Source organism: Fulvia fulva, chromosome 1 (genome assembly GCF_020509005.1).
Source record: "Fulvia fulva chromosome 1, complete sequence".
Classification (NCBI taxonomy): domain Eukaryota; kingdom Fungi; phylum Ascomycota; class Dothideomycetes; order Mycosphaerellales; family Mycosphaerellaceae; genus Fulvia; species Fulvia fulva.
In genome coordinates, this window is record NC_063012.1 from 8937003 (window position 1) to 8964212 (window position 27210).

The 27210-nt window shown below is 54.6% G+C and overlaps 9 protein-coding genes across 9 annotated transcripts; 4 read left to right on the plus strand and 5 right to left on the minus strand.

Moving 5' to 3' along the window:
- Positions 1 to 52: 52 nt before the first annotated feature.
- CLAFUR5_01773 (Prohibitin-1) lies at positions 53 to 954 on the plus strand (the record flags this gene model as incomplete). The annotated part of the gene is made up of 2 exons (XM_047900921.1): positions 53 to 373; positions 430 to 954. 2 exons carry the CDS (start codon positions 53 to 55, stop codon positions 952 to 954), a joined length of 846 nt encoding a protein of 281 aa, XP_047756609.1.
- Positions 955 to 1487: 533 nt separating this feature from the next.
- On the plus strand, positions 1488 to 2136 carry CLAFUR5_01774 (uncharacterized protein; the record flags this gene model as incomplete). Its single annotated transcript, XM_047900922.1, has 3 exons — positions 1488 to 1491; positions 1543 to 1793; positions 1846 to 2136. 3 exons carry the CDS (start codon positions 1488 to 1490, stop codon positions 2134 to 2136), a joined length of 546 nt encoding a protein of 181 aa, XP_047756608.1.
- A 386-nt stretch (positions 2137 to 2522) lies between these two features.
- On the minus strand, positions 2523 to 3773 carry CLAFUR5_01775 (Oxidoreductase phnG; the record flags this gene model as incomplete). Its single annotated transcript, XM_047900923.1, has 1 exon — positions 2523 to 3773. One exon carries the CDS (start codon positions 3771 to 3773, stop codon positions 2523 to 2525), a length of 1251 nt encoding a protein of 416 aa, XP_047756607.1.
- An 861-nt stretch (positions 3774 to 4634) lies between these two features.
- CLAFUR5_01776 (Putative purine permease) lies at positions 4635 to 6435 on the minus strand (the record flags this gene model as incomplete). Its single annotated transcript, XM_047900924.1, has 2 exons — positions 4635 to 5102; positions 5152 to 6435. The coding sequence occupies 2 exons, from the start codon at positions 6433 to 6435 to the stop codon at positions 4635 to 4637; spliced, it is 1752 nt and encodes a 583-aa protein (XP_047756606.1).
- A 968-nt stretch (positions 6436 to 7403) lies between these two features.
- Positions 7404 to 11225, minus strand: CLAFUR5_01777 (Serine/threonine-protein kinase HSL1; the record flags this gene model as incomplete). Its single annotated transcript, XM_047900925.1, has 3 exons — positions 7404 to 7912; positions 7956 to 10537; positions 10591 to 11225. The coding sequence occupies 3 exons, from the start codon at positions 11223 to 11225 to the stop codon at positions 7404 to 7406; spliced, it is 3726 nt and encodes a 1241-aa protein (XP_047756605.1).
- Positions 11226 to 13220: 1995 nt separating this feature from the next.
- Positions 13221 to 14527, minus strand: CLAFUR5_01778 (Metallothionein expression activator; the record flags this gene model as incomplete). Its single annotated transcript, XM_047900926.1, has 3 exons — positions 13221 to 13343; positions 13398 to 13559; positions 13598 to 14527. 3 exons carry the CDS (start codon positions 14525 to 14527, stop codon positions 13221 to 13223), a joined length of 1215 nt encoding a protein of 404 aa, XP_047756604.1.
- A 5776-nt stretch (positions 14528 to 20303) lies between these two features.
- Positions 20304 to 21582, plus strand: CLAFUR5_01779 (Cell fusion protein cfr1; the record flags this gene model as incomplete). Its single annotated transcript, XM_047900927.1, has 2 exons — positions 20304 to 20375; positions 20431 to 21582. 2 exons carry the CDS (start codon positions 20304 to 20306, stop codon positions 21580 to 21582), a joined length of 1224 nt encoding a protein of 407 aa, XP_047756603.1.
- A 62-nt stretch (positions 21583 to 21644) lies between these two features.
- Positions 21645 to 21836, plus strand: CLAFUR5_01780 (uncharacterized protein; the record flags this gene model as incomplete). Its single annotated transcript, XM_047900928.1, has 1 exon — positions 21645 to 21836. The coding sequence occupies one exon, from the start codon at positions 21645 to 21647 to the stop codon at positions 21834 to 21836; it is 192 nt and encodes a 63-aa protein (XP_047755613.1).
- A 1374-nt stretch (positions 21837 to 23210) lies between these two features.
- CLAFUR5_01781 (uncharacterized protein) lies at positions 23211 to 26124 on the minus strand (the record flags this gene model as incomplete). Its single annotated transcript, XM_047900929.1, has 5 exons — positions 23211 to 23221; positions 23275 to 25473; positions 25531 to 25662; positions 25717 to 25779; positions 25884 to 26124. The coding sequence occupies 5 exons, from the start codon at positions 26122 to 26124 to the stop codon at positions 23211 to 23213; spliced, it is 2646 nt and encodes an 881-aa protein (XP_047755614.1).
- Positions 26125 to 27210: the final 1086 nt, after the last annotated feature.

Genomic DNA, 27210 nt, shown 5'->3' on the forward strand with positions numbered 1-27210 from the left:
GCACGAAACATCGAACAAGCTCCCGCCATCCAAACCTCCAGCAAGACGCAAAATGGCAAACGCGCTCAACAACATATACCGATGGGCGATTCCGACCGCGGCTGCCTTCTCGCTGGCCTCCGCGTCCATCTACGATGTGAAGGGTGGCACTCGAGCGGTCATCTTCGATCGACTACGAGGAGTGTCTGACCAGGTCGTCAACGAAGGCACACACTTCCTGGTCCCATGGCTGCAGAAGGCCGTCACATTCGACGTACGAACCAAGCCCAGGAACATCAGCACAACCACTGGCAGCAAGGACCTCCAGATGGTTAGCTTGACACTGCGTGTGCTGCACCGACCTGAAGTGCAACAACTTCCCAAGATCTACCAGGTAAGACAGCGGTGGTCGCAATGCACGTATGGCATTAGAGCTGACCAAATGGCAAGAATCTCGGACAAGACTACGATGAGCGTGTACTACCTTCCATCGGAAACGAAGTCTTGAAAGCCATCGTGGCACAATTCGATGCCGCCGAACTCATCACACAGCGCGAGGCCGTCTCTAACCGCATCCGCGCCGACCTCCTGAAGCGAGCGAACGAGTTCAACATTGCCCTGGAGGACGTTAGCATCACACACATGACATTCGGCCGCGAGTTCACCAAGGCTGTTGAGGACAAGCAGATTGCACAGCAAGACGCAGAGCGAGCACGCTTCATCGTTGAGAAGGCCGAACAGGAGAGACAAGCAAGCGTTATCCGTGCAGAGGGAGAATCAGAGGCCGCAGAAGTCATCTCCAAGGCTGTCGCTAAGAGTGGTGATGGTCTCATCCAGATCCGAAGAATCGAAACACAGAAGGATGTTGCACAGATGCTATCGAACAACCCGAACGTGACGTATCTACCGGGTGGAGGTAGTGAAGGTGGCAATGGTGGCGGCAAGGGTAGCTTTCTCCTGGGTCTGAGGTCGTAATGCTGTGGAAAGGGAAAAGCATCGCAGTGAGTCCGTCAGGGCCTGTAAATATAACTTATGACTCTGCCCGCTCGGAAGCATAGCGCTCGCTGTACGTATGATACTCTTCTCCGTGTACTGAAACTACAGAGCACTTGCCGCTAAATGGCCATACCTCAAGTCGGTTCTGGTCCAGCAAGGATGTGACCAGCCGAAGCGAATGCTTCAACGGTCCGTGTACTGCTCTACCAACGTTTGGACATACCAGCGTGTCAAGACTGTATCTCAGGCGACCGGCTTCTTCATTGACCACCATCTGGCTTCACTGCCTGTGCAGTCACGCGCAGTCACGCGCAAGTCGTTGCCTAAGGGCTGCTCCACAATAGCAACACCGAAGGCACATGTGCTTCTCACTGCCCTGCCTATTTGAGCCGCTCCATTGATCTTCTGTCAGACAATACTTTCCACCACATCTACGCTACACGGCTCAAGCAGACCACCACCGTCCGTAACTACCTTCCACCACCATACATCCGAAGCATCCACTACACGCAATGGGTACGCGATGCAAACCACCTGACCCACGGCCGACCAGCTGACATGGTGCAGATCCAGGAGCCAGCATGATGGCCTATGTGGTGGGCAGTACCCACATCCCACAGGAAGCCACCAAGACGTGCAATTGTCGTCCAAGCGTCATCAACTTCTGCCCACGGACCCCCGACCTCAGCACGACCATGGAGATCAAACCTTTAGCCGTCACGATGAAAGACATGAAGTCTCTCACCAACATCTTCTCCAGCTTCAACGTAGGCAGTACCAAGAAGCATGCCAGAAAGAAGGCGAAGACTGCAAAATGGGTGAGCCGACGTAGTCACATGCACCTGTGGGAACACGCTAACGTACGCGCAGCGGGAAACCATTCGCGTCCACAAACAGACACGAGCTGAGAAGAAGCTGGTGCGCAAGCAGCAGAAGGCCGATAAGACTGCGAAGCGCGAGGAGAAGTTGCAGCTGAAGTATGGTGAGGCGTACGTCGACCCTTCGGACGTACTGCGGAAGGGAAGCATTGTGGAGTCGATGGACCTTGAGGAGAAGAAACACCAGTTTGATGAGGACGACTACAAGGCCGACTCGATTGCTGAGGGCGCCTCGGGGGAAGATGCCGCTCTGACAGTGGTTCACCCGATGGTCGTTGGTTGATATTGACCGCAACTACCAGGCTCGCTCGCAGAAACGTCAGTGCTTCCTGATCCTCGGGCCGAGTCGAGATGACTCGACATGTTATTTGACACAATACGACTTCACAGCAGCTCAAAGTGGCTGCTTTCACATTTGATACATTCGACACCAAGATTTGACACATGTTCTTTTGCTTTTGAGTATCGAAGGAGATATAGCAGGGCTAGACTAGCTGATAATCATACACTAGTAGCTGCATGACCTTTACGACATTCAACACATCCCGGATATGTTCGGAGTACCACCGGGCAGGATCTTGTGAAGTCAATGCAATTACGGGTATAAGCTATACACACGCCAACGCCAACAAAAATTATCCTTCACTCACTCACACACAACCTCAAGCCTCATTTTCCGTTCCAAGCCTTCTCCTTCGCCCAATCGTTCCCCATCAGCCTATCATGCACACCCGCCTCCGTGACCATGAAGTTCCTCGATTTCAGCAACCACACGAACCAACTCGGTAGTCTCCATCCAAACAAGGCACCCACGCCCTTGGATCTGCCCACAGGTACAATCTGTGTCTCCGCCGGTCCTGCTTTGAACAGTCTATCTGGACCCGATGGTTTCGCGTTGTAATCCACATGTGCAGCGAGCAGATCACGCTTGAGATTCGTCTCGAGAACTGGTATACTGTCCATGATATCGATGATACTGTTGCGAGAGTAAGTGCCAACGTCACCAACAGCGTAGACTCTTGGGCCAGCGGCATTGACGCGAAGAGTTTGATCGTTGGTCTTGACGTAGCCTTGGGGATCGAGAAGGTGCTTGGGTACGTATTCAGTCATTGGAGAGAGGCCCATTGCTGGGATGTAGATGTCCGTAACGACTTCTTCGCCGTTGTGGAGCATGACGCTGGTTTGACCGTTCGAAAGAGGCTGGCTCGATGAGATCTTTGTGTTGTACTGCACGTCGACGCCGACTTGTTTTAGGAAGACCTCAGCTTGTTTGCCGATGCTGGGTCTGAGAACTGGTAGAAGTTTGTCGGAGTTGGTGTAGAGTGTGATTTGCGCCTGTGGATGGGATGGTCTTGAAGCGAACCATCCAGCTCTGCCGTTGAGGAGCTCTCCAAGTTCGCCCGCTGATTCGACACCCGCTGGACCACCACCTGCGATGACAATGTGCTTCGCAGTCGCAAGGTTGCCACGGATCTCAGCAAGAGCAGCCTCGATGTCGGTGTGGGGCGTGCCCTGCAGAGAGTAGAGGGGGCTCGGTGTCTTGGTGCCAGTTGCCAGGATCAGAGCATGATAGAGCAAGACTTCCTCTTTACCATTGGCTTTTCGGATGGTGACGCCTCGCGACTCTGTGTCCCATGAGACAGCCTTTCCCTGGACAAACGTCACAGTGTCGCCGTATTGCTTGAAACCATTCTCGGTTGGTAGGAAGATGTGCTTGTTCGGCATGAGTGCTTCACTTGCCAATGCTCGAGGCGATGCGTGTCGAAGATAAAACTTTGTGGATGGGTCGACCAGCACGACTCTGTATGTCACCTTCTCGTCCTTGGGGAGCGTTGGGTGAATGTGCTTGAGGAAGTAATGTGCCGCCCCTAGGCCGGCATAACTGGTCCCAAGGAACACGATATTGCGTATCTCGGGCATGTCTGTTATCGTCGGGTGACTGTCTGTTGATCTGGCTTCGAGATTCTGTCGTATTGCTGCTGCAGTAGTTATGGCAATTGACGGAATGATGAGTGTAGTAGTGCTTCCCAGATTGAGATGTGCTATGGAACAGTTGGACCTACTCGCAGACTTCCTTGCCTTCTATTATACTTGCCATATATCGAACATTTGTCAAGAGGTATATCGGTTTCACCGAGCACTGTTCGTGTTGACAGAATTCGCCGAGATGTGTTAGCGGCCGCTTACAAGAAGTCGAGTGAAGAATGCCTCACGCTCGGCCGAGAATTTCTTCAGCATCCGCACACGTGACCCGAGCGGGAACGGGTTAGCGAAGCTCGGTCAGCTTCTGACAGGATAGGTGTGCTCACAATTAGGTCGTCGATGTCATGTTGGTGAGCTTCAGACGCTCATGAAGCGTAGCGACCGAGCGCTAGCCACACCGGAGTACGAGCTTGCGAGTACGTAGGTGAGGCGTCAGCGAGGGAGTGAAGCTCTATACCAGCCCTCAACTAGCCTTGGCGCCCGCTCTGATTGGTCAACTTTCAAGTTTTAGGGTCACGTGACCTACCGCACTGTGCCTGTTGGCGGACTCGCAAACATATACTCGTCGCTAACGCCTATGTCGTCGTATAATAAGCACTGTACGTCGGGTAGCGGTAGCGTGGATCGCACGCTACTTTGCAGTCTAGAAGGGTTGGTAGAGAGCTCCACTCCGCTACGCTTACCTTTGGAGGTTCACAACCGCCAACAGCACATTTTTCAATGTAGCATTCTGGTAATCTCTAGGGCTGTGTCGCAGTTGCGTGGACGAGATGGCTATGGCTCATATTACTACAGCCTTCATTCCTCTCGCTTGGGAGCCGCTCCTTCGCTACTGCTAATGCTCTCCCCACTGAGAGGCGCCGCAATTGGTAAGCTGTCCCTCTTGTCCCGTGGCATGATCAAGTTCAGGAGCACGGCTACCAGCATTGTCAGGATGAATGGTGTCTCCACAATGAGATTGACGCCTTCCAGAAAGCCCATGAGCTGCACGTTCGGTCCACTGTATGCTAGCACCTGGCTGAACCATTCTGGCGTGACAATATCGAGCAGGCCGAGTCCGAATGAAGCGGACAGGATGAATCTGTTCCTGCGTGTCCACGGAATCGATGCGAGTATACGCATACCCGAGATGGCAATAGTGGCGTACAGAAATGTCTGCATACCACCGAGCACCACCGAGGGCATTGCTGCAAAAACACCACCAAACTTGCCGAAGACGCCCATCAAGATGATGATTACCGATGCACAGTAGCCCGCACGTCGACTCTGCGCGGGTGTCAGTACAACTCCTCAATTTTGGCATGGCATTACTTACCGCATTGCTAGTGACGACGATCACACCGTTGTTGCCAGCATGGCTGACCATTGGGATAGTAAAGCCCAATGCTGCGATCAAGCTGCCTGTGGCGTCGCATAATATGCCTCCCTGAATGCGAGTGTTGGCTTTGATACCTTCCGTATCAACACCTGATGCCTCGGAGGTCGCTGCAATAGATGGCATGCAAACCATGGCCTCGCATATGAACAGTATCATTAGCGGCAGGACGAGCGTACCGTCGACTCCGAGCTTGAAGGTTGACGTCCAGAGGAAGGTGACAGCGGGAGCCTGATTGATCGTGCTAATTGACCAGTATCCAAGAGCGCCCGTGATGGCACTTCCGACTGCCAACCCAAAGATGATGCTGGCGCTCTTCATCAGTGGCGAGCCGACTATCTCGATCAAGATGATGGTCACAAAGACTGAAAACCCAATACCGATGAATTTTGGGTCGCCCCATAATAATGGTTTCGGTGCATTCACGTTCGGGCACAGCCTGTAGATCCCTGCGCCGTCCAAGCAACTTGCGCCACCACCCCATGATTCTCCGGCAGTCGTAACGAGATAAATGCCCAGGACCAGCAATAGGTTTCCCGTGACCATAGGCGGGAAGATCTTCTTGAGGGGAATGAAGGAGACCAGGAACTGCATCCAAACGCACACCAGAATCGTCCCGATCAGCTTGCCATACGCGTCTGGGCAGGGCAGCTTTGTTCCGCTTTCACTCGTAGGACAAATGCCGCGAGCATAAAGTGGCGCCGTGTACTTCATCGTTATTGGTATGATGTCGAAAGTCGGTCCGATGACACTCAGAATGCCTGCACCTATATAGAACGGCGTACCCCGAATCCTCGTGCGGGTAATCTGAATCAGCGTTCCGATACCGCTGGTGATGAACGCGGCCGAGACAAGGTACTCGACGGTCTTGGTGTCGAGATAGAACGCGCCTCTTGATATCGCCAGCACTGGTGTGACGATTCCGGATATCATCGTCAGAGCATGCTGAATGCCCAGGATCAAGATGAGCAAGAGCGGGATCTTGCCGTCGGGATACCAAAACGGGGGCACATGGTCTTTGTACTTCTTGTTGAATGGCCAGATGTTGGGTGTGAAGAGATATGCGTAGTCATAGTCTCCAATGAGGCCGTCTCGAGTGGTGCAGGTATGCTTGAACTCCTCCCATACGAGTCTCCATGTGCCTGTCTTGGCTTCTTCTGGCGGTATATACTCATCTGATGAGGCAGGCGCGGACCGCGCGACTGTCCCTTCCTTGTTATCCATCTTTCTGGTTGTTCGAGTAATCAGCAAGAGACTGCGCGCTCTCTGAAAAGATGTGGTGGAGTCGTGAGCTTCAGTGTTCCTGACTAAGTCGAGTCGATGGCCGCAGATAAGCCACTTCTAGGCCGCTTCTACGCGCGAAGATCAACGCACTATTCACTTAGCTACAGCAACTGGGCCTCTCGTATCCATTCACAGTTCTCGTGAGCGCCTGTCGTTCACCATGGCCAAAAAGCCACCAACAGCAAGAGGCAAAATCTCTCGAGTCAACGCACCGAATTGCTAGCTGCAGACATCGCGGCACTTGGTTTTCTAGTCCTTGCCTCTGCTGCAGGAGCATGTACATGTCGTTCGCTGAAAGGTCCGTGGCATTGGCGTCAATGTGGATGAACCTGCGTAGCGCCGGTTCCTGCCGTAGCTCGAGCATGCAAGCAAGCGGGTGGAGCTGCCAGGTGCGGTGTCACTACGTGGTCGTATAAGCATGGAGTCCAGCAACTGCGAGCTACTCGATGCGGTATAACACGGCTGTCTCGTTCTCTCGGCACCTCTTCCACCCGCACGGAAATGGTAGAGGTGCGTTAGACACAACGCCGTGGTCCTTAGCTACCGATGCCAGGGAAGTGGACAGAGAACACGGACACAGGTACAGATACAGGTACAGGTACAGGCGAGCATTGCACTACAATACTGCTTTTGTTGACACTACTACTACTGTATTACAAACTGTCGATGCAGCAAAGCACAAAAAGCCTCCCAAACTTTCCTGTACCTGCCAAGTGCACTCCCTGCCTGTCTCCCGAAAAGCAGCAAGTCGTAGTGGATGCGGTGGGTTTGTGCGATGCAAGATCCGCTGTCCAACAAATTGTTTGTCCAGGGTATAGAACACCGTAAGTAGAACAAAGTCCGACCAGAAAGAGCCTGCTGGCTTCAATTATGCAGCTAGTATGTTGTCGGAAGTAGTGGCAAGCCTCTCAGTCAGCAACGACCTCGCAGAGAGCTCTCCACTTCTCCTCGTCCTCCACGAGCCATCCACGTGCTCGCATGACTCCATCAGCAACCTCGATGACCTTGCGGAAGCCACTGACGGCTCCCTTGACTTGCACGAAGCGGGCGATGGTCAAGCCCACCTTCCGTCCATGTTCGAGCACAACGAAGAGCTCGATACGGAATGTCACAGGCTTGATCTCGAGTGTGTTGTTCTTGTCAACTCTGGCATTGATAGTGTTCGTTCCGTGAGGGTATTCCAGGTCTCGTACGCCGTGCTGTCGCCACTCCTTGAGCAGGAGGACGAGCTCCTGCCTGGCCTTGCCACGTGGAAGCGTGAAGCACAAGACATGCACTGCCGGCTTGATGTTGAAGAAACGTGCAAACCACGATCGCTCTGGTCCAGGCTGCGGCGGGTTGTCGTTGCTCGAAGGTGACGGCGACAAGGATGAGAAGAGCGAGTCGAGCGAGTGATGGGTCATCATGGTGGTGTCTGCTATGCGTTAGTAAGTGATGCTTCCGTGAACCGTCTCGAACACCAAAGAACTCACCGGCTTCAGCCACTGTTGTATCGACGCCCTTCTCTCGTCCCATGCGTCCAATCCACTTTGAGAACCCCTTCTTACCTCCACCCAGGCGTGACTTTCTGATGGGAAATTCGCTCGATTCAGCAGAGCCAGGTGACTTCACTGCTGGCGAGCCTGATACTTCTGGTAGATCATCTTGTGCTCCGTGGTCTTTCTTGCTTCTGCCAAACCATCCAGAACGCTTTTTGCGAACCCCAGATGGGTTCATTAAGGTTGTATCACCGTCGACAGACGTAAGACCTGACATATCCAGATTGGGCTTGCTCTTCAAAGTCTCCCTGGAAGGCTTGACTGCTGGATGCCTCGCGGGTTCGACGCTGCTCGTCTGGCTTCCGTTGCTCCGCTTTCGAACGTTCAGAGGGGCGACAGTTCCTGATGAAGATGGCGGCACCATGCGCACAGTCCTGTCCTGAAGTCTCTTGCCTCTGTTCACAGGGTCGGTAACGCTGCGATGCCAGTTGGCGCCATCCTTACTGCTTCGCTCAGTGCTCTCCTCGGATATGATTGGCAGCCATCCAGCTTGATCCGAATTCTTAATGGGTTCAGGAGCGGTCCTAACACGCCTGTCCCCCGTGGCGGTAGAGCTAGGTTTGATGTTCTCAAGCATTTTCATAACTTCGTCAAATTTGACGCTGTAGTCTTCGCCACCACCTTTATAAGCCTCCAGCTTCTTCCGGGTTTCCTCAAGAGTCCTGGTCAAGTACGTGTTAGGCGTGTCTTTCTTTGGAAGCTCCGGAAGTGCTCGTGGCGGTAGTCGAGGTTTCGCCGCGATCTGGGCTATCTCGGGAGTAGCAGCAGACACGGACGATGGAGGCGTATCATATGGCGATTGCCCGTCTGTCACTGAGGTGCGAGCAGTCATGCCGGAGCCGAATGAGTCCCGGAAGAACGCCTCCTCACAAGCTTTTTCGAGCTCTGCACTGTGCTTCCTGATCTCGCTCCGCATGTGTTGATGTGGTGTGTCTGTCTTGCGAGGCTTGATACAAGGCTCGAGCTGTGCTGTTCGCTCCTTTCGAGACTTGAGAGACTGATCCATGTGTGCCAGAGGGCTGGAATTAGCATTGTCCCTGTGCTCTGCCTGTGGCTTCAAATGACGTTGTCGAAGGTTACCAGGTACACTGGGAGTCGCGGGAGTTGATGCTTTGGACGACTCTGGACCGGTCAGGGCACTAGTCGTCGAAATTCGACGTATGTGTGAGAAGCTAACACCTCGCTTGTGCAGATCTGAAGGACGCATGCTAGCGATGACAGGAGGACTGCTAGGCAAGTGTGAGCTCGTCAATGAGTGGCGAGACATCGATGATCGAGGCAACGATGGCCTGCTTCTTCCCGAGCGTGGTAGACTTGTCGCTGATTGTGCTGAGGCGCGGCGATTACTCTGCTGTAGCATCTCCAGCCGCGTTGTGTGTGGGTGCCTCAATCTGTGGCCTCGAGTTGTGCGGCGCGTACTCGTCGTTCCATTGCGGTGCACATGTACGTTGAGGTACTCCCCTCTGGCGTCCAAGATGGGGTCCCGTGAAGCTCGATATGGGTCGTAGCTGCTCATCGACGGTGGCGAGCCTACAAAGCTTTGACTTTGGCGAAGGTGCTCATCGTTCATGATCGAATACTGCGATTGTGTGCGCTGTGCCTTGGCCGGCATAGGTGGAGCATCGTCGGTAAGAGGCATCCGACTGTGATGGTAGTCACTGGCCGAATAGCTGATGTCGTCTGCTTCTCCATAGTAGTTCTCGAGGTGCTCCTCTCGATGCTTGACGAGCGCAGCATAGAACAGCTTCTCCTGGTTGTAGTCATTGTTCAACAACTTGTTTACAAGACTCTGTTCAGACTCGCTGTGCCACAGTGTGCGCATGTTGCTCAAGATTTCTCTGTCGATGTCCTGGATACGTTTGACCTTCCACTGATCAAGCTTCGGCATAACGCCGACAGCAGATTCCTTGGTGCCGTGCACACCTACCAGGCCAAGCTGCTCATCGTACTTGTGCAGAAAAGGATGGTCCCATACGCCGTCCATGGTGATGCGCTTTTCAGGGTCCGGAACGAAGATCTTCTTGATTAGGTCCCGCGCCTCCAGACTGAGGGCAGGAGGCATGTAGTATTTCGCTCGTGCAATGTCTTTGAACAGCATCCGGATGTCGCCGTCCTCGCCGTAGTTGTACGGTGTGGTGCCGGTCAGCATGACATACAGAATGACGCCGCAGCTCCAGACATCAGCCTGTTTCCCGTCGTATGGCTTGCTGCTCACAACCTCTGGTGCAGCGTAGTGTGGACTGCCACATGGTGTGCTCAATTTCCGCCCTTCTGGCTGCAGTGCTGCCATGCCAAAGTCGATGAGCTTGACGCTCAAGTCGTCTTGGTTGAGTAGTATGTTCTCGGGCTTAAGGTCTCGGTGGCAGATGAGGAGCCGATGACAGTACAGCAGAGCAGAGACGATCTGCCTAAAGATGTAAACAGTCTCTTCCTCGCTCAGGCCTTTTCGTTCGTCCACAAAGTGGAACAATTCCCCGCCCTCAACATATTCCATGATCAAGTACCTGCACATTCGTCAGTCAGTAAGAGAAGCAATGGCCCTTTGATGCACACTCACAGCTCGTTGCGGTTCTCCCAAACGTCGAAAAGCCTGACGATGTTTGGATGCTCTAACAGCTTCATGACCGCGATTTCTCTTTCTAATCCGAAGGGGATTGGCTTATAGCCAGCTGTCGTTGGTGCGTTTATCCCACGCGTACTCTCGATGAGGTTGGCAAGGCTCTGAGCGCGTGTGCTCTCTGCGACGGACCTCGTGATAATTTTCACGGCTCCATATTGATCCCTGTACCTGTGGCGGACAACGCGAACCCGAGAACAGCCACCTCTGCCAATGGTCTTTCCAAGCTGCCAGTGACCAATGAAGGTCTTCCGCCTCCGTCCAGATGCTGTAGATGTAGTCGATATGGCGGAGTTTCGCTTCAAGTCGCGTTCATCCTTTGAGATCTGTGAGATGCGCTTGTTCGCTGGTGATTCTGGTTGCTCGCTGCTGCGAACTGCCAGGCTGCCGTTGGCCTCGAGAGATTCGTTGTGAGGCAAGCTCGGATGCGAGAATGAATTGGCCTTGGTGTGCTTAGCAATCTTTGCGTGACGCTGGGAGATCGGTGGCGTGTTGATCTTGCTGGGTACTTCGGCAAGTGGCTGCCTCTTCTTCGCGGCTGCCACTGGTTGGTGGCGGCGGTTTCGGTCTGCCATGTTCAGGTGAGATGGCGGGAAAGCATACACGCGTTGGTATGTCGGAATGTGCTGTTTTGTATGTCTTGAATGCACGTGCTTTTGAATGGGTATGATATCTTTGCGCTGTTTTATCCAACTCCCGCCAGATCTTTCGGTCCTCGCGCGTGCGAAGCAAGTGGTGGCCAAGAGTGCGTCAAGGAATAAAGATGCTACCAGAAGTGGTGATGGCAAGCAAGCATCTGCGGCGCGGGTGCTGGAAGCGAAGGGATGGCGTGCGGGTTGTCGCAGACCACGCCTTTTGTTGTGAGCCGGTGTATGCTGCGCGGATCAGATGAGCGAGTGTGATGCATGTGCCGCCAGGAGCGAGATGCTGCAAATGAGTGACCGTCAAACAAGAAGGAAAAGCCGACGGGTGCCCGTTCCCGCCTGCACGCGCATCTCGTGGGTGCCGCTTCGCCCGTGAAGTCGAGTGCGAGCGTGAAGAGTCGAAGGACAGCTGAAGTGGTGAAGTGGAAGCTGCGAAATGTGGAATCCCTTCACAGCAGGCGGGAGGAAGGCACGAGAGCGATGGCAAGTACTCGGTCCAATAGAATGCACGCTTGTCGATCGAGAGGCCTGTGGAATGAGATCGGATGGGCTGGCTGGCTGTTTGTTGTGATGTTTGCTGCAGCATGGCGGGATGGAATGCACCCAGCACAGCTCAACATTACTTCACTTCTCGTCCACTGCCCGCCATGTTCACGAGGGGCTCTAATCAAATCTTGACGGCGCTTCATAATGTCTTCAGCTTCGTTGCCACGAACTGCTGATGGTCTGTCCCACATCTGAGACTCTGAGTGCGGAGCTGTCCACTCCGCCATCACCTGCATGCTGGTGGTATTCTTGACGAGGCGTCGCGAAACAGTACCTGCAGAAAGACCATCAATCCCATCGACGTGATATCGCAGGCGGGACCAGGTGAAGTGCTCTCACAAAACTCAATACCAACCAAGTCCGACTAGCATACGCCATCGTCCTGCTCTCCACGGCACGCTGCAGCCGGACTCGCCCGTCGCTGGGACCAAAGGCCACAGCTGTGTAACGAGCACAAACGCCTCTCGATCCCGAAGTTCTGGTCGGTGCATCTCGTTCGCAGCGATGATCCTGCAACGATGCGCAAGCGCCACCAGGCTCTATATGCACTTCGCACCATAGCAGGCTACCGTCAACATGCCCGACTCAGGGATGTATACTGCACCTGCCATGTTTGGCCAGCTGGACTTGCTGCATGTAGTTGCCGCCCGAGATGAAAAGACTTCAATTCGAAACACGAGCTGAGCAGTGATCCGCATCAGGGGTAGTTCTATGTAAGACTGATCCTGGTTGGAGATCACGTGAGGTCATGGCTGTGCTATCGGCCATCCTCGGCCGTGATCTGCTTGGAGAAGCACTGACTGGGTTTGCCTCCTCGCGCGCTCGCACGGCAGAGCGAGGCAAAGCGAGGCGAGATGAAATAAGGTGTTGGATAACGGTAGCTCAAGACTCCGTTCAAAATGCTGAGATCGACGTTGGGAAAGCCCTGAGATCAACGTTGGGAAAGCACAAGATCGAGATATTGACGGGGGTAGTCGTGTTGATCACTTGTATCACACGATAGTGTTTGTGACCATGATGCTATTGCTGGAAAGATGTCCGCCCGCTGTTGCATGCACATGCCCTCGCCAGACCAGGAGATACTGTAGCCACATCCATGCTTGACCTCTCGGCCTCCCATACCTGATGCATACGCAACATCCTGTTCATCGCTCTCGGTGCCTACCGGCGGGTAGGTATCATCGCTCCCCAAATCCTCACAATCGTAACCTCCTGCGGTCTGTCGCTCCTTCAAAACGCCCTGCTTGCTCCGTGCCGTTTGGCCAATGTTGCTATCCACTTCCCAATCATTTCGTAACGTAACAGCCTCGTGATAGAATATACAATGCCGTAGAAGGGTATCTTCATAAAAATGCCAGGGAAAAATCATCCGTACGCGTCTCATTGATGTGGACTGTGACCTGTGCTTTCGCTCTTAGGCTCCGGAGACTGGCTGGGATCAATCTCCTTCACCTCTGCTGTGGATGCCGTCTTGTTTCCGCATCCCTTCACGAGTACATGTCGCTGTAAGCTAAGTCAGTCGATGTTACAACATACAATGTCGACAAAAGTACGAACCTTGAGAGCATCCTTACGCGAGAAGCTCTTGTCGCAGTGACCGCACGGGAATGGCTTTACAGCCAGGTGAATTCTCTTGTGTCGTTTCAAATCGTGATTTCTGTTGAAGCTCTGGGGGCACTGGTCGCATCGGAAAGGTCTGTCGTTCTGTGCATTTGGCTGCTGAGGGTGTGGTGTCCATATAGTTGGTGCATCTGGGCTGCGTGTCCACTGTTAAAGCCTTGCATCATGCCGTGTGGCATGCCACCCCCGACCAACGTAAGCTGTCCATTTGGGTTGGCCACATTGGAGAGCACTGGCTGGTTCATTGGGTAGCTGTATGGCCTGTGTTGGCTGTACTGCTGTGTCGAGTGTGATTGAAGGGGTGGGATGGACCCATGTTGATTCACCGGAGACATCTTGAGCGGGTTGCTGGTCATTGGACTTTGCTGTACGGGTGAAGGTCCAGAGTATGAGTATCCGTGTTGCGAGGAGGTGGATGATTGTTGTTGTGTGTAGTAGGTCGGTGTTGGTGGAGGCCGGGCGAATGCATCTTGGGCGCTGACCGGAGAGGCCTGAGTTACAGGAGCTGACACGGGTGTGTGTTGTCCATGGACCCCAGGATTATAGCCCTGGTGTTGGCTGTAAGATGTTGGAGCAGACATTGGCATTGACTGCGAGTACTGAGGAATCTCGAATGGTGGTGGCGGAAGGCTGTCGCTGGCAGCAGGCGATCTGGTCCCGCCGACAATGGAATTCAGTGATGGAGAGAACAACGCACGCCCTGAAGGGAATGACACTGGTGTACCGGAGGACTGATAGCCGTAGGGTGTAGAGCCAGTGGTGGACGGAGGAGGCCACATGCCACCAGTACCGTTTGGTGTATATGCTTGTACTGCGCCGTGGCTCGAGAGGGGTGCGCTGCTTGAGATGCCCGAGCTTGGACTGATACCGTCGGCCGAGCTGTTGCTTGGAGGTGTCAACAGGTTTCCAACGCTGGTCAGAGTGGTTGATGGTTGGTAGGCAGGCTTGTGGAAAGGATTCATGGAATGGAACTGCGGTGGGGGTAGTTGGACTGCCGGCAGATCGGGAGCATTTGGTCGGCGGTCGAAGACGGTCGCGCCACCCATGGGGTTAGAGCCAGGTCCCATTGAAGGAGGGAACGCTACTGCTGCAGCCACGTTTGCGAGTTGACGATCAGAAGCGCCGAATGGCTGATATTCCGCTGGAGGAGTAGGCAGCGGCTGAATGAAGGACTGCTGATATGAAGCTGCGAAAAATTTATCGCCGCTCCAGGAGTCACCTGGTGGAGAGCGAGTGGAAGCCACGGAGGGCGGCTGAAGCTGCGGTAGGCGGGTCGAGTGAGTGCTCGAACAAGGAGATGTCTTTGGACGATCAGAGTCGGTTGCTGCGTCGAATGTTGTAGGATCCGGAGGACTGGATACAACCAGACTTTGTACTCAAGCCAGACACCGGTGTAATGGAATCGAAAGCCTGCGGCTTCAAGGAAGGCTGCTCGAGCTGGGATAGGAGCGTGCCGATTCGGTCGCTGTGACGCGAGCGTCTGCAGGTGTGGCCGAAGACGTCTAGAGGCAGTCAGTGGGACCGTTCGTACGATGCTGGCGCTACCAGGCCCAGGACGTGGGAGATTGGGCTCACAATGGTATATCGTGCAACCGGAGCGCCTCGTCGCCCACGAACCGGGCAGTCGAGATCTGAGAGACCCGGAAGTGTGGTCGTGCAGATCTTGCGTTACACCCTGGTGCACCCTGGTGGTACAAGGGTGGACTGCGACTGGCAGTATTCGGTCTCTTTGTCGAAGGGGGATGGGCCGAGGATTGCCAGCAACGCGACCCTGGCAAGCGGGCGGACAGTCGATCAGCTGGGGACGGGGTTGTTGCGGCGGGCAGACAATGGTCAATGGACGAGGCCGACGACAATGGAGTATTGTGCTGTGGCAGGACCCAGTGAGCAGCTGCAGGACAGACGAGTGGAGTGAGCCACGCGGTGGAACAGCGACGAAAGAAGATGCCACGAGGTGAGGTCGCGTTCAAGTTCGGCGGACCTTTGATGTGGGAGTGGCGATCCTTTGTTAAGCCTCTTAGGTGCCTGGCGTGCGGATGGCGGTCGAGGGCTGGACACGGTCCACGCATCTGGTCTGCGGGCGTTCACGTATATGTACGGAGGGCAGCTAGTAGGGACTCTAAGGAGAGAGAGCGCGCGCTGGAGCCCTTCCTTAGCGTGGCTGACTGGCCACTAGGGAGCGTGAGCATCGGCGTTGGAGAATCTGGATCTGCCCTGCTGTGCCGGGGTCGATGCTCAAAGCAGCGGCCACGCCAGACACACGCCAGACTCTGATTAAAGGCCGCTCCCGCTGGGCCACGCGCAGCGATGGGGACAGGGCAGGCGAGGCGTTCTGCCCACACGAGCCAGATCAAAGACCACCTGGGCTTGACACCATCGCCAGGGCACTGACTGCGGCCACAGACACCGGGCGGGTGTCCCCCTAATACGATACTGTAGCTGCGTGCGACGTGTGTCTGTCTGCGCCGCGCGCTGCCTCGTTCTGTCTGCTCTGCTCGCCTAACCGTCGTACATCATTTGTCGACGAGCCTTGCGCTGTCGCTCGCGACCAATGACTGGTCACTGACCGCACCTTCCAGAATGTGGAAACCCCACTCCCATCGCTGCTCCGATTCAGGAAATGAGGCCTACACGGGCATCAAAGCGGCCTCATGCACGCGAGCTGTCTTTGTTCACACCTTCCCGTGCCGCGAGAGAGAGTGAGCGGCTCGCGCAAAACAAAGTGCAGCGCATCCCTGTCGACGTCCGCCTAGCGATTGGCTTTGCGCCTAGCGCATCGTTTCAAGCAGCCCTTGTCCTTGCCCAAGCGTCCCGAGCTTCTGGTCTCTGCACCTCGAGCGTGACGAGGGTTTAGCGTGCGGCCGCCACTTCACGCCCACCACCACACTTTCACGCCCCAACTCCACCCGCTGAAGACCACTGTACCCGCCAGGATGCATCCTGCGACGACTTGCGTGCTCGCACGATCCAGCCCACCGTGCATGCGACTGAGACAATGGCCTTTTTTGATGAGAGTCCCGTACGCGCACTGTCAGGCCACTATCATTTACAGTGCGCGGCGGCAAAGGCTCGGCCCTCGCACACGCGTTCTGCCTACATGTATCAGCAACCGAGGCTGTCGAAACAGTCAGGCAAACCCATCAGGACGCGCTCCGCTAACGCTTAGCAAGACTCATGACAGAATGCTCATCAACAAGCAGTCGCGGCACCGACTCGTGGCCTGAACCGGACAGCTCTCTCGTCCTGCGGCTGCCTCATCTCGCGTGCAAAACATCGTGACCACGGCAGCAGTACCAAATCGTGTTACGCATGTTTCTGTTCGGCGAGCAACAAAGCCGGGCCACACGCTGCACAACAAAGATAGCTCCCTATTCAACCCTCGGATCTCCAACCGGATCGACATAGCTTGAAATTGGGCGCTGCTTGGAGCTCTCTAGTCGACCTCTGCTTGGGGGCTGCCACGTGCAAGATATGCATCACCAAGCGCTGGCGCAGTGGCTGGTTCTCCCAGATTGGTATACCTTGTGCTGCTAACATCATCGTGTGTGGTCTGATCGTCTGCATCATGCTGCTCGATCTTCACAACATCGACTGCACCTGTATCCACGGTGAAACTGGTGGGAGTACATCATTTCCCATTACAAAGAAGAACAAGTTTCGCAAGACCTGGCCTGGGCGCACAGGCTTGTTGGGCTGCATCCTGTTCAGCGTTGCCGCAAGCGAGCATTCATCATATATTGCATTGATCCCCAGGATACTTTCTGCAGGTATCCCGCTGCGTCCTGAAGATCATGAGCGTCCCATGCGACACGGCGCTAACCGTGCACACATGTCGCGGAAGTGGCTTCCAGCTCCCGTTCTCGGGACGACTGTATATGTCGCCATGGCTTGCTGCTCCGCTGGTTCTGTTTCACAAGCACTGTCAACGCTGTTGTACTCCGCTGTCAAACAAGTCCTTGGGAACGATCGGTCACAGCGTGTCCGTCCCAGTGCTCGATTCTCGTGTATCCGCCCAGGCTGGGATTCCACTCTCCCATTACCTGAAGGATTCCGTAGCTCACCAACTCAGCAGAAGCGCATCCGTCAGACCAATGGCATCTTCAGATAAGCGAAGCTAGCCAGACGCAGAAACTCTCGCACGACTCGGTCCGAGCAGCTAGAGCTCCGTGCAAGTGCTTCTGCTTCAGCGACTTTGTTTTACGCCATACACGCTTGGGCGTCATCTGGCCACGGATCTTTGGTACGCGCGGAGTGGATCTTGACTGCCAGCAGAAGAATGTTCTCGTCCCAGACGCCGCTGCGGCGGCCATGTGAGCGAGTGGCTTGATCAAAAGTTGGTACGCAAACATTAGACACCACCGGAGCGCCCGAAACACAAACGTAGACGTGCTGGAATACCACGAATACCTACTTATGGCAAGTGGATTATTGACGAATGCAGTTGCATCTGATCGACAGCTATTCCCTTCTAGATTGCACACTGCTCTTTAGCAAAGATCGCTCTCATGTTCACCCCAACATGTGCACTTGTGCACAATACGCGACTCCCACCGTATCGGCTCGACCATGAACTCTTCCCCACAGTCCAGCAGCTCACGCGAAGACCAGGGGTGTAGACTGGTCACTGACTGGCCTAGCCAGCACAGCCAAACTCAAATGTCCTCGGCGGTCCAGACTTTGGAACGCTGTATCTCAGACGACCAGCACCGACTTCGACCAACGACCAGATTCTATTCTTCGCAGTAGCTACCGTTACTCTATCATGGCCATACCGTTTCTGTATGACGACGTCATTCACAACGTCTTTCCCAGTCGTTGAAGTTCGACTGTACTGCAAAGGCAAGGGCTCTGCCTTGGCACAACGCTTTCTACTCTGTGGGTCGTGTCAGCATATTGCAGCAAGTATATCGTTGGGGTCTTCGGCATTGCTCCCCGATCAGCTGCGCACTCTGCTGTAACACAGACGTGCGCACAATTCACTGGTCACTGATCGAATGCCTTTTCACGAACCAGAATCTGCCCTTACGCATCAAGCTCATGGTCACCAAAGACATCGGGACCGCAATGATTACATCAGGCGAGCATTAGTCGCATACTACCGCCAAATCCTAAAACGATCTGACTTGAGTTCTGGTCGGTTGGCGCTGCGCTAGTATCGTATCACCTGCAGATTGTCTGTCGCGTGGCAGCCTCTTTTTCTCCTCACGTCTCCACCCAAGACTCAACAGGGACAGTCTCCGAAGTGTTGCTTTTCGCAAAGCTTAAGACCTCACGCTTCGTCTGTTGTTTTACCTCCATGCGTCGGCATCTTGGTCTCGAGCCACGGCTTTCGCCATGGCGTACCACATTCGCCGGACCGAGCTGCAGAACTTGCCGAAGTGAGGAGATGGTCAAAGATGAGGCTCCGTGACGGCTGTCCCTGACCGTCACCGCCACCGGATCCTCAGTCATCACGACTTTCTCCAACAGCCAAGCTGGAGAGTCCTTTGCAACGTTACACCCACCGGTCTTTTTGCTGCATTGTGTGAGTGTATGGTCTCTCCATGCGCCTCTCACAAAGTTAGTACGATCTTGCTCGCCCGCCTGAGAACGTCGATCACGACTGCTGAGGCTGTCCGCCAACATGCATCCGGGTTCTTCGTGGTCTCGGTGCCGAAATCTAGACCTACTTACTGCACAGTCAAACCTTCTCCGCCAAAGGTCGTCATTCACACTCTGGCTGGACTCGCTAGGCAAGCACATACATATGCATGGCCAAGCACGATTGGCCTGACGTCTAGATTTGGCACGCATCGCACTCCGTCGTAGCAAACGCTCAAGAAACCCTCACCACGTCCGTGACTGGTCCGATGGCACTTGCCTGAGCCACGAACTCTCTGATATGCGAGCGGCAAACGCCATGCTCAAGCTAGAGGCCACCTTCGCCAAAGAGTGCGGACTCAAGCACCCATCGAGGCGCGGAGCGTCCGGAAGCCTTGATGTTGGCTTGCAAATGCTCCGCCTAGAAACCCATATCCAAGATGACTACGATGCAGGATCTCGGGAGAATCTTCCTCACCACGTTCCGCAGCTTTTCGAGGTCGCTGCTGGTGACTTACAGCATGTACTGAGAGGGAATCCCCGCTGTGAAGGTGAGGCATAAAGGAGCAATGTTATTCCGATCGTAGTACACTTGCCAGGCCGACAGAAGCCTACGATGATACTGGCCGAAGTAGAGTGCTTTTCGATGTCCGAGGTGAACAATGTACCTATTGCTCGCCTAGCTGGGTTCACTCCGAGGTAGCCCTTGCGTTTACCGCTTGGAGTATGGCGACGAGAACGAAGATACATGGTGAATGCTCGCAACGCTGCGAAGACTGAAGTGAGCAAGTACGATTTACATCGTGTTCATGTAAGGATCGAACCTCCGAGCCATTTACTCGAACCTCGTGAGATGAGAGCTTGTGATCCACCACATGAACGTTTCGCTCGAGTGATGACTGTGTGCCGCAAAGCATGGGCGACTGGCAAGTTTTCACTCTGTGGTAAGATGAGCATGGGTTGTTCTGCCCTGCCGGAGCCATGCAGGATAGTGGATGGGTGTGAGGTGCATAGTCGCTGCACTACACACAGCATATGCAGCGGCACACGGCGCATTGTCAAGAGGAAGTGCCATGTGGCAGCAACAAGTATTTAGGCAGGTGAGGTTGCATCGCAGTGAACATGACGGCTGCTACATTGGTGGCAGGCACTGGTGGTGAAGATCCCTGGCGCCGCCATGTCGGAAAGTGTGGAGCAGATGTGACGCTGGCAGTTGAGCTTCAAGACCGAACATAAACATCATCACAAGCCACATTCTCCGCGATGCTCGTCTCTCTCACCGTCGGCAAAGTCGATGCCGGCGTTGCTGTCCTGCTCACGGAGGACAAGCGCCTGGTATGTTCAATCACACATGAACGGCAGACGCCAGCTGTTGACCCGCCTCCTGTAGATCGAGTTCCCTTCCATCCTCCTACCAGCAGACATTCACTCCGGCAGCATTGTCGACATCAACGTAGCACGCAACCAACACGCCGAGCTCATCGCCGACCAGAAGTTCAACTCCCTCCAGACAGACATCTTCGAGACCTTCGGCACCAGATCGCCCTCTCCCCCCGTCTTGAGATGCAGGAACGCTACGCAGACCAGCGTCGTGCTGGAATGGGATCCTATCGATCTTGCGACCGCTGAGATGCGCAGCTTGAGTCTATACAGGAACGGCACAAAGGCAGGAAACATTCCACGAGACAAGCTCAGCACCAAGATCAGTGGGCTCGCATTGGACACCGAGTACACCTTTCATCTGGTATTACGCACGAGCGCCGGGCAGTACTCGTCGGAGAAGCTTACAGTCAAGACGCACAAGATGACGGATCTCAGTGGTATTACCGTGACACCGGGTGTCATGAACAACCAGCTCAAGGACAGCTTGGCAGAGACCGTCAATCGCATTGGCGCGAAGATCATCGACTCGGTCCGCATTGATACCACACACTTCGTCTGCACTGAAGCTAGGGGTCAGGCATGGGAGAAGGCTGTAGAGATGAACGTGCCGGTGGTGGTACCCGACTGGATCAAAGGCTGCGAACGAGAGGGCAAGATTGTCGGCGTCAGAGGATACTACTTGGATGCAGATCCTAAGCTGAGGCAAATGGGACCCAGCACACATCAGCAGCGAGGAAGTGTGTCGAGTGCGACCGCACCGCCGCATCGCGATAGTCCGCGGATCGAGCATACTCCACCAACGCCAGAACGTCCGACCCACGGGAACAGAGAGCAGGAAGCACCGACATCCCCAGCGGAGCCGCCAACACCACCTCCCAAGACAGTCGATCAGCGTCTTGCAGAGGAGTCGACGGAGCAGGACGGGCACTCGTTCGGAGGCAGCACGTTGAACGAGAAGCCAGTGGCTGCAGACGATTCGGACGACGAGTCAGACGGAACAGAAACGCTGTCGAGGGATGTAGAAAAAGCGAAGATAGAGGACGATCAGGATGACGAGGATGACGAGGACGATGGGCCGGCTCCATCGAAAGGCAAGTCTCCAGCAGAACCTACAACTCCTGGCCAGAAGGACGATGAGTTCAGCGAAGTCCAGCTGTAGAGGGGCAATGTCCGTAGTGGATAGATTGTATACTTACTATTGAGGCGGCAGGGTCGGGTGCCATGCCTACTTTCCCATTCAAGATACGCAACCCAGTGTTGGATGCAAGAGCGGAAGGTGCCGAGCCATCTGGTAAAGAAGGATCGTCACAAGCGGCGCCGTTCAAGGTGCGTTCGAGCATCGCAATGCCCTTGGAATCAGGTGTCGGTCGAGAAGATGGGCAGCCAGATGGTGTCCACGATGTGAAGTTGTAGCCAGGATGCTTTAGCTGTTAGAGCAAGTCACTGCCAGCCGCAGGAGCTATCGAAGGGGCTGTCGCACACATGCCCGGTCAGACAACTATCGTATCTACCACACTGTTCATGGGCATTCTCGCCGTGTATGATATGGCAGTGCTGGACTCAGGGACATGGAATGTCCTGCACGGAACTCCTACTTCGCCGCCATCACTTCCATGGAAAGTGACCTTGTGCTGGTGGTAAATGGAGGCGTTTTGAGACCCTACGGTGTTGGTCATTGATCTCTTCTCACCTGGGTCGTACACTGCTCGGCGAGAGTTAATGGTGGTCGAAGCTTAGGGTTGAGGTAGCTTGCATGAACAACTGCTGGGATTCATGTCCAACGGTGAGCAGGCGTCTCGTCGACTTGTAGATGTACGAAATGATTGAGCAGCTTGTCGGGATATGTCTGTGATAATGATCCGTCATGTAATGGGAGTCATATCGCAGGTGTCGGTGCGGAGTGGTTCATGACCGCTGCTCGACCAACGCGAGCTGCATCTTGCATGTCCTCGACCTGGTCTAATTTAACAGGAAGTACAGGAAGTACAGGAACTACAGGGAGAACCGGAGTGGAGTTCGGCCACGGGAGAGCACGATACTGCGATTCTACAGTGAGTTCGCCAACCACGAGCGGCGATATGCACCAGTGGATCCAGAAGAGCAAGATCAGCAAGCGAGCACTGGCGTGTCAGTGTCAGGAACAGCACATGCCAAAAGCGTGGCAGCCACGATACGACAGCCCATAGAGTCAATACTTACAAACAACTAATGAGTACCGCCGTATATCATTATCCGCCGTATATCATTACTCTTCTAGGTGCAACGACCCACTATCAGAAGGTCCACATGCTGGCGTGAAGTTATGTTCCAGTCCTGCATTAACAGGAACCACCCGGAGGCGGGCATACAGCCACCGTGAGCCAAGACGAGATAGTACGTAGCACTCTGGGAAATTCCGTAGTAAGGCGTTGAATCATGTACATACAGTCAAGAGTGCCTCCCTGCCCTCTTTTATTCTTTGCGTCGTTTCTCATCGTGCTTCATTACCTCCCCATCCAGTCCCTATTCCAGTCATGCCGGCCACCTTATGAATTGCATACACAGGTACTCCAAAGCGCCATACTCGCTAAACGCTGGACGTCAAATTCCATCTACAAGACAGCAGCGGTCAGTGTTCGTGGCAAATAAACAGATTATATCCGAAAACAGCAGACTGCCGAGACCGTTCATTCATGATACCACACAGTAGCCGGGTAGTGCCAACGACCTTGGATGCCCAGAAACTCCGCTGTCGCCGGTCTATCTAGCCTAGGAATACTGCAGTCGAAGGTTAGAGGAGTTGTCACGTTAGAGGAGCACTGGGACATGTCAGGGAATGCAGCTGCTGTGGTCGCTGTTTGAGAGGACTTACCCTCCCATCCCCAATCCCACATTACACCGACCCAATGGCAATGGCCCCGGACGGTGTAAGCGGGATCCGTCTTCACCAGGTCTTGGATATCTCGTCTCCGGATCCTGGCATTGTCAAGGCCACTCATGTCGCGGAGGTTCTGTCCCTTTGGTTCGCTGTCGGAATCGATGAAGCTAAAGACGACACCGGTCCGGCCAGGGTTGGTGTCTCTGGAATCGAAAGGTCGACGCTGACTCAGAGGTATCTTGGGCTCCAGTGCTGATCTCCTCTGTCTCGCGGCGGTAAGGTCTCGAGTGCTTACGAGCTTTCGCTGATGGATTGGCCTGGCCTCGTAGTCGTCCTTTCGGCGCCAGACTTCCTCGGTCACAGACATGCATTTGTCAATGACTCCGATGCGCATGCGATGCTTCATGACCATCCAGCGCTCTCGAATCCACTGCCGGTCTTCTGCGTCGACAGCTTCGCATCCAGCTACCATCAATGGGTAAAGTTGTACAATGACAGACCTGCTCTCGATTGGTACCGTAGCAATGCTGGCCATGCACTTCTGAGACAACTCAGTCGAAGTCAATGATGGCAATTCTGGTATTGCCTGATGCAGGTGCAGAAGAGTAGCCCATCGGTACGCTTCGGCTGTTTCAATCGCATGCTGAATGCCAGTAGTCGGGTCTTCGGGGTCCTCTATCTCCTCAGGTGGGTCCCATTGCTCGATCATCATCTTCAAATCTCGGCCATGACTGACTATGCCCGGCGAATTGTGCTGTGATCTGCAGACCTTTCTCACCAGGTTCGCAACTCTACCAATCAGCGGAAAGAGAGTGCCAGCACAGCCCATGAGGGGATCAAGCCTTGCGTCTATGTTCATGCCAAAGTCGATACCAAAGCCCCGATCACGGTCATGTCCTCGTCCCATGATGTATCTCGATGGATCGTTGGAGAAGATGAATGTATTGTCAAAGTCGTTGGACTCGTCGCTGTCCACAGATGTCAACCTGGCGATCACGTCCATGTACACCCAGGCATTGCAAAGGAACTTCAGGCGTCGCAAGTCGTCACCCATCCGCGGATTCATCTGGTGTTCTTCAAGAACACGCTTGACCAGAGCTTGTGCGCCCTTGATGTGCGTATTGCCGGTAGAGGTGAGATCTTCCCATGACTCCGAGAATCCCAATGCCAATGCCGTTGCTATAGCAGTCATGTCGTCCATGCTCGCGTCTCTCATGCCCTCTCGAATATATTGGATGCTGTTCATCTTGTGTTGCTGACCAACAACGCGAAGCAAGGGCTCTTCAACATGCGAATGAAAAGCTGTCATAGCGAGAATCGCTTCGTATAAAGCTGGCGATTGCTGAGCCATCGGCCAGATGATGCTTCGCCAAGGATTCTCATTGGGACCGTCAGCGATGGACAATATACCACAGGTTAATTTGTCAAACCGCGACACCAGAGCTTGTTCACTCTCGATAGGGAAGTTGGGCTCAGCGAAGACCGGCGGAATAGGAGCGCCCCAGAGCGCCGCCAACGATGGATTGATAGGCCGTTGCCTGTGGCGTCTTACAGGCGTATTGTTTCGTGACGGCCATCTCGAGGGCCATACGAAGGAGGGCTCTTCCATGGGCCCGAATCGGTTCATGAAATCGAGTTCCTCATCACCATTGCCGTCATCGAACATGCCGGGATCATCAACGCCGGCGGTCATCAGAGGCAGGTGAAGATCATCAGGCATCGAGAACGAGACAAAGTCCTGATGACCCAGATCGCCATTCGGTGGGGAGTGATGACCCAAGATCTCGGTCAAAGTAGGCGACGCTCCTCTGGTCTGGTGGGGTGACAGGGAGCGGGACCGGTACGCAAATGCAGATTGCGGATCGAAGTGAACGCTCGCAAACTCGTCGGAAGGGCCAAAGTCTCGAGGGCCGCCATGGTGGGGTGGAGGTCCTGGATCTGGTGAGTCGTCCTGAGCTACTGCGAACACGCTGTCTCTCGGCTTTGGTCCGTCGTGCTTTGGCGACGTACTTCGTGACTTCCGACGCTGTGCGTCACCATCGTCGCCAAGCTGCTTTTGAGCCTTGTTGACGTTCCTGTTAGTCGAGTCGATATGGAACATAGGGGCTCCGGGGATGTTCGGCGGATTCTCGCTGGCTGGAGTATTGGTCTTGGACGACTCAGCAGAGGCACGCGCGGGCGATGCTGACGAAGCTGGAGGGTTTGTCAGTGTGACATGTACGCGAGTGTGCTGAAGGCCTCACGGCTTACATGTCTTGGGTCGCTCGGGCTGGGGCTGGACGAAGTTGAATTGGTTGATGTTCGCCTTGGCGCCGGTCTGGTTGAAGTCGCGCCATTGAAAAGTCTTCTTGTATCCGCCGCATTGTAAGCCTTTTCGCGTACCTGCTATGCCTCAGTGTCCGGTGTCAATACATGGCCATGTGCGTGTTGGCGTACAGTTTGCGCAGCTGGGCTTCTCTTCGCCGCATTTCAGTCGTTTCGCTTTGCAGGTGGCACATCCTGCCAGAAATCTCTCATCAGCACGCTTGTCACGCTTCGTCACCAGACTTCAAGCACAAAGCTCGAAGGGGGTGCTTCGGGTCTGCGTGACGATGTATATGTACCATTGCGACTCTTCGTCTGCTTCGGCTTGGCCCCGCTGGCATCCTTGCCCTCTACCGCGGCGGCCTTGCGCGGTGCGGCTTCCTTCTTTTTCGATTCTCTGCTGGGGCGGCGTGCATGCTTCGTGTCCTTTCTGCCGTCGCCGGGGGCGTTGCTGGGCGAGGGCTCCAGCGCGGGGGCGTTACATGTGTCTCCAAGAAGTTCTGACGGCGAAGGGAATCGGAGCGGACTCCCGTCAGCCATATGGCTGTGGCTGTGGGCGTGCGGGCGGCGAGGAGGGTATGGGGTAAGGTTGGGCGATGGCACGATTCAACAGACTGCGCGCTCGTGCACTCCCTTCCTGCTGTAGCGACCGGATCAAGGCATGCAAGCCAGCAGGAAAGAGGGATGCGATGGGATCGGTCACGGCAGTAGGAATAATACGGTGTGTGGTGACAGTGGACGACCCTGCACGCTGGAACAGTGTCCCGCAACCGCGGGCGCCAACACCACCTTGGCAATGCAGAGTTTTTGTTGCTGGCTGGCTGCTGGCAGCTGGCGAATGTGTCACGATGACATTTGGTCATATGCTCCACACGAATGCTCGCAGGAGGAGCATTAGTGATACATGCTCCGCTGCCGTCACGGTGGGTGCGCGTCTGATCAGCACAATTCTCCATCGTCTGGGCCGCGCAGCTCCAGCTCCGGCCACGCGCACTGCACCAGAGTTACCTAGTACCGCCCAGCTTCTCCAGAATATGCACCACATTACTTATAGTTAACTTATTAATACACATCACGATGATGCCGGACACTCTCTGCACGCACGAGCCTATACTAGCAGGCGCTGGCGAAGATCTTCCGTGAAGACGCCCTCGCTCCTCCACAAATAGACCTAGAACTAGGTGATACGATGTTCACGCTTGGCTGAGCAATTGCAAACGACGACCACAGCAGATCAACTGCCAACAATAATTGCGTACGACCAAGTACTCCCGAGCTGCTCGTCCTCGTCGATAATGATTACCCAACATCACACCGCCCATCGAGCTTTGCAAAGCTAGCAGAGAGTTCTGGACTAGCCAATCGAGCTTCTGCACAGATTATTGTGCTTGGTATAGAAAGCTTTCGGCATTTAGGCACGAGCAACCTTACGGCGCGCCTCGTCAAACTTGTTGTCAAGAGACCCTCGCTGCTCATACAAGGATAGCTCTTCGATGCCAGAATCTGGGATCACCCAACCATCGACGAGCTGATGGAACCTCACCTTGTGCTTGCTGACACGATCTCGATATGACAGGTGAGCAATGATTGACGCAGCTAATCGTACACCGTGGCGTGGCTCGTGCG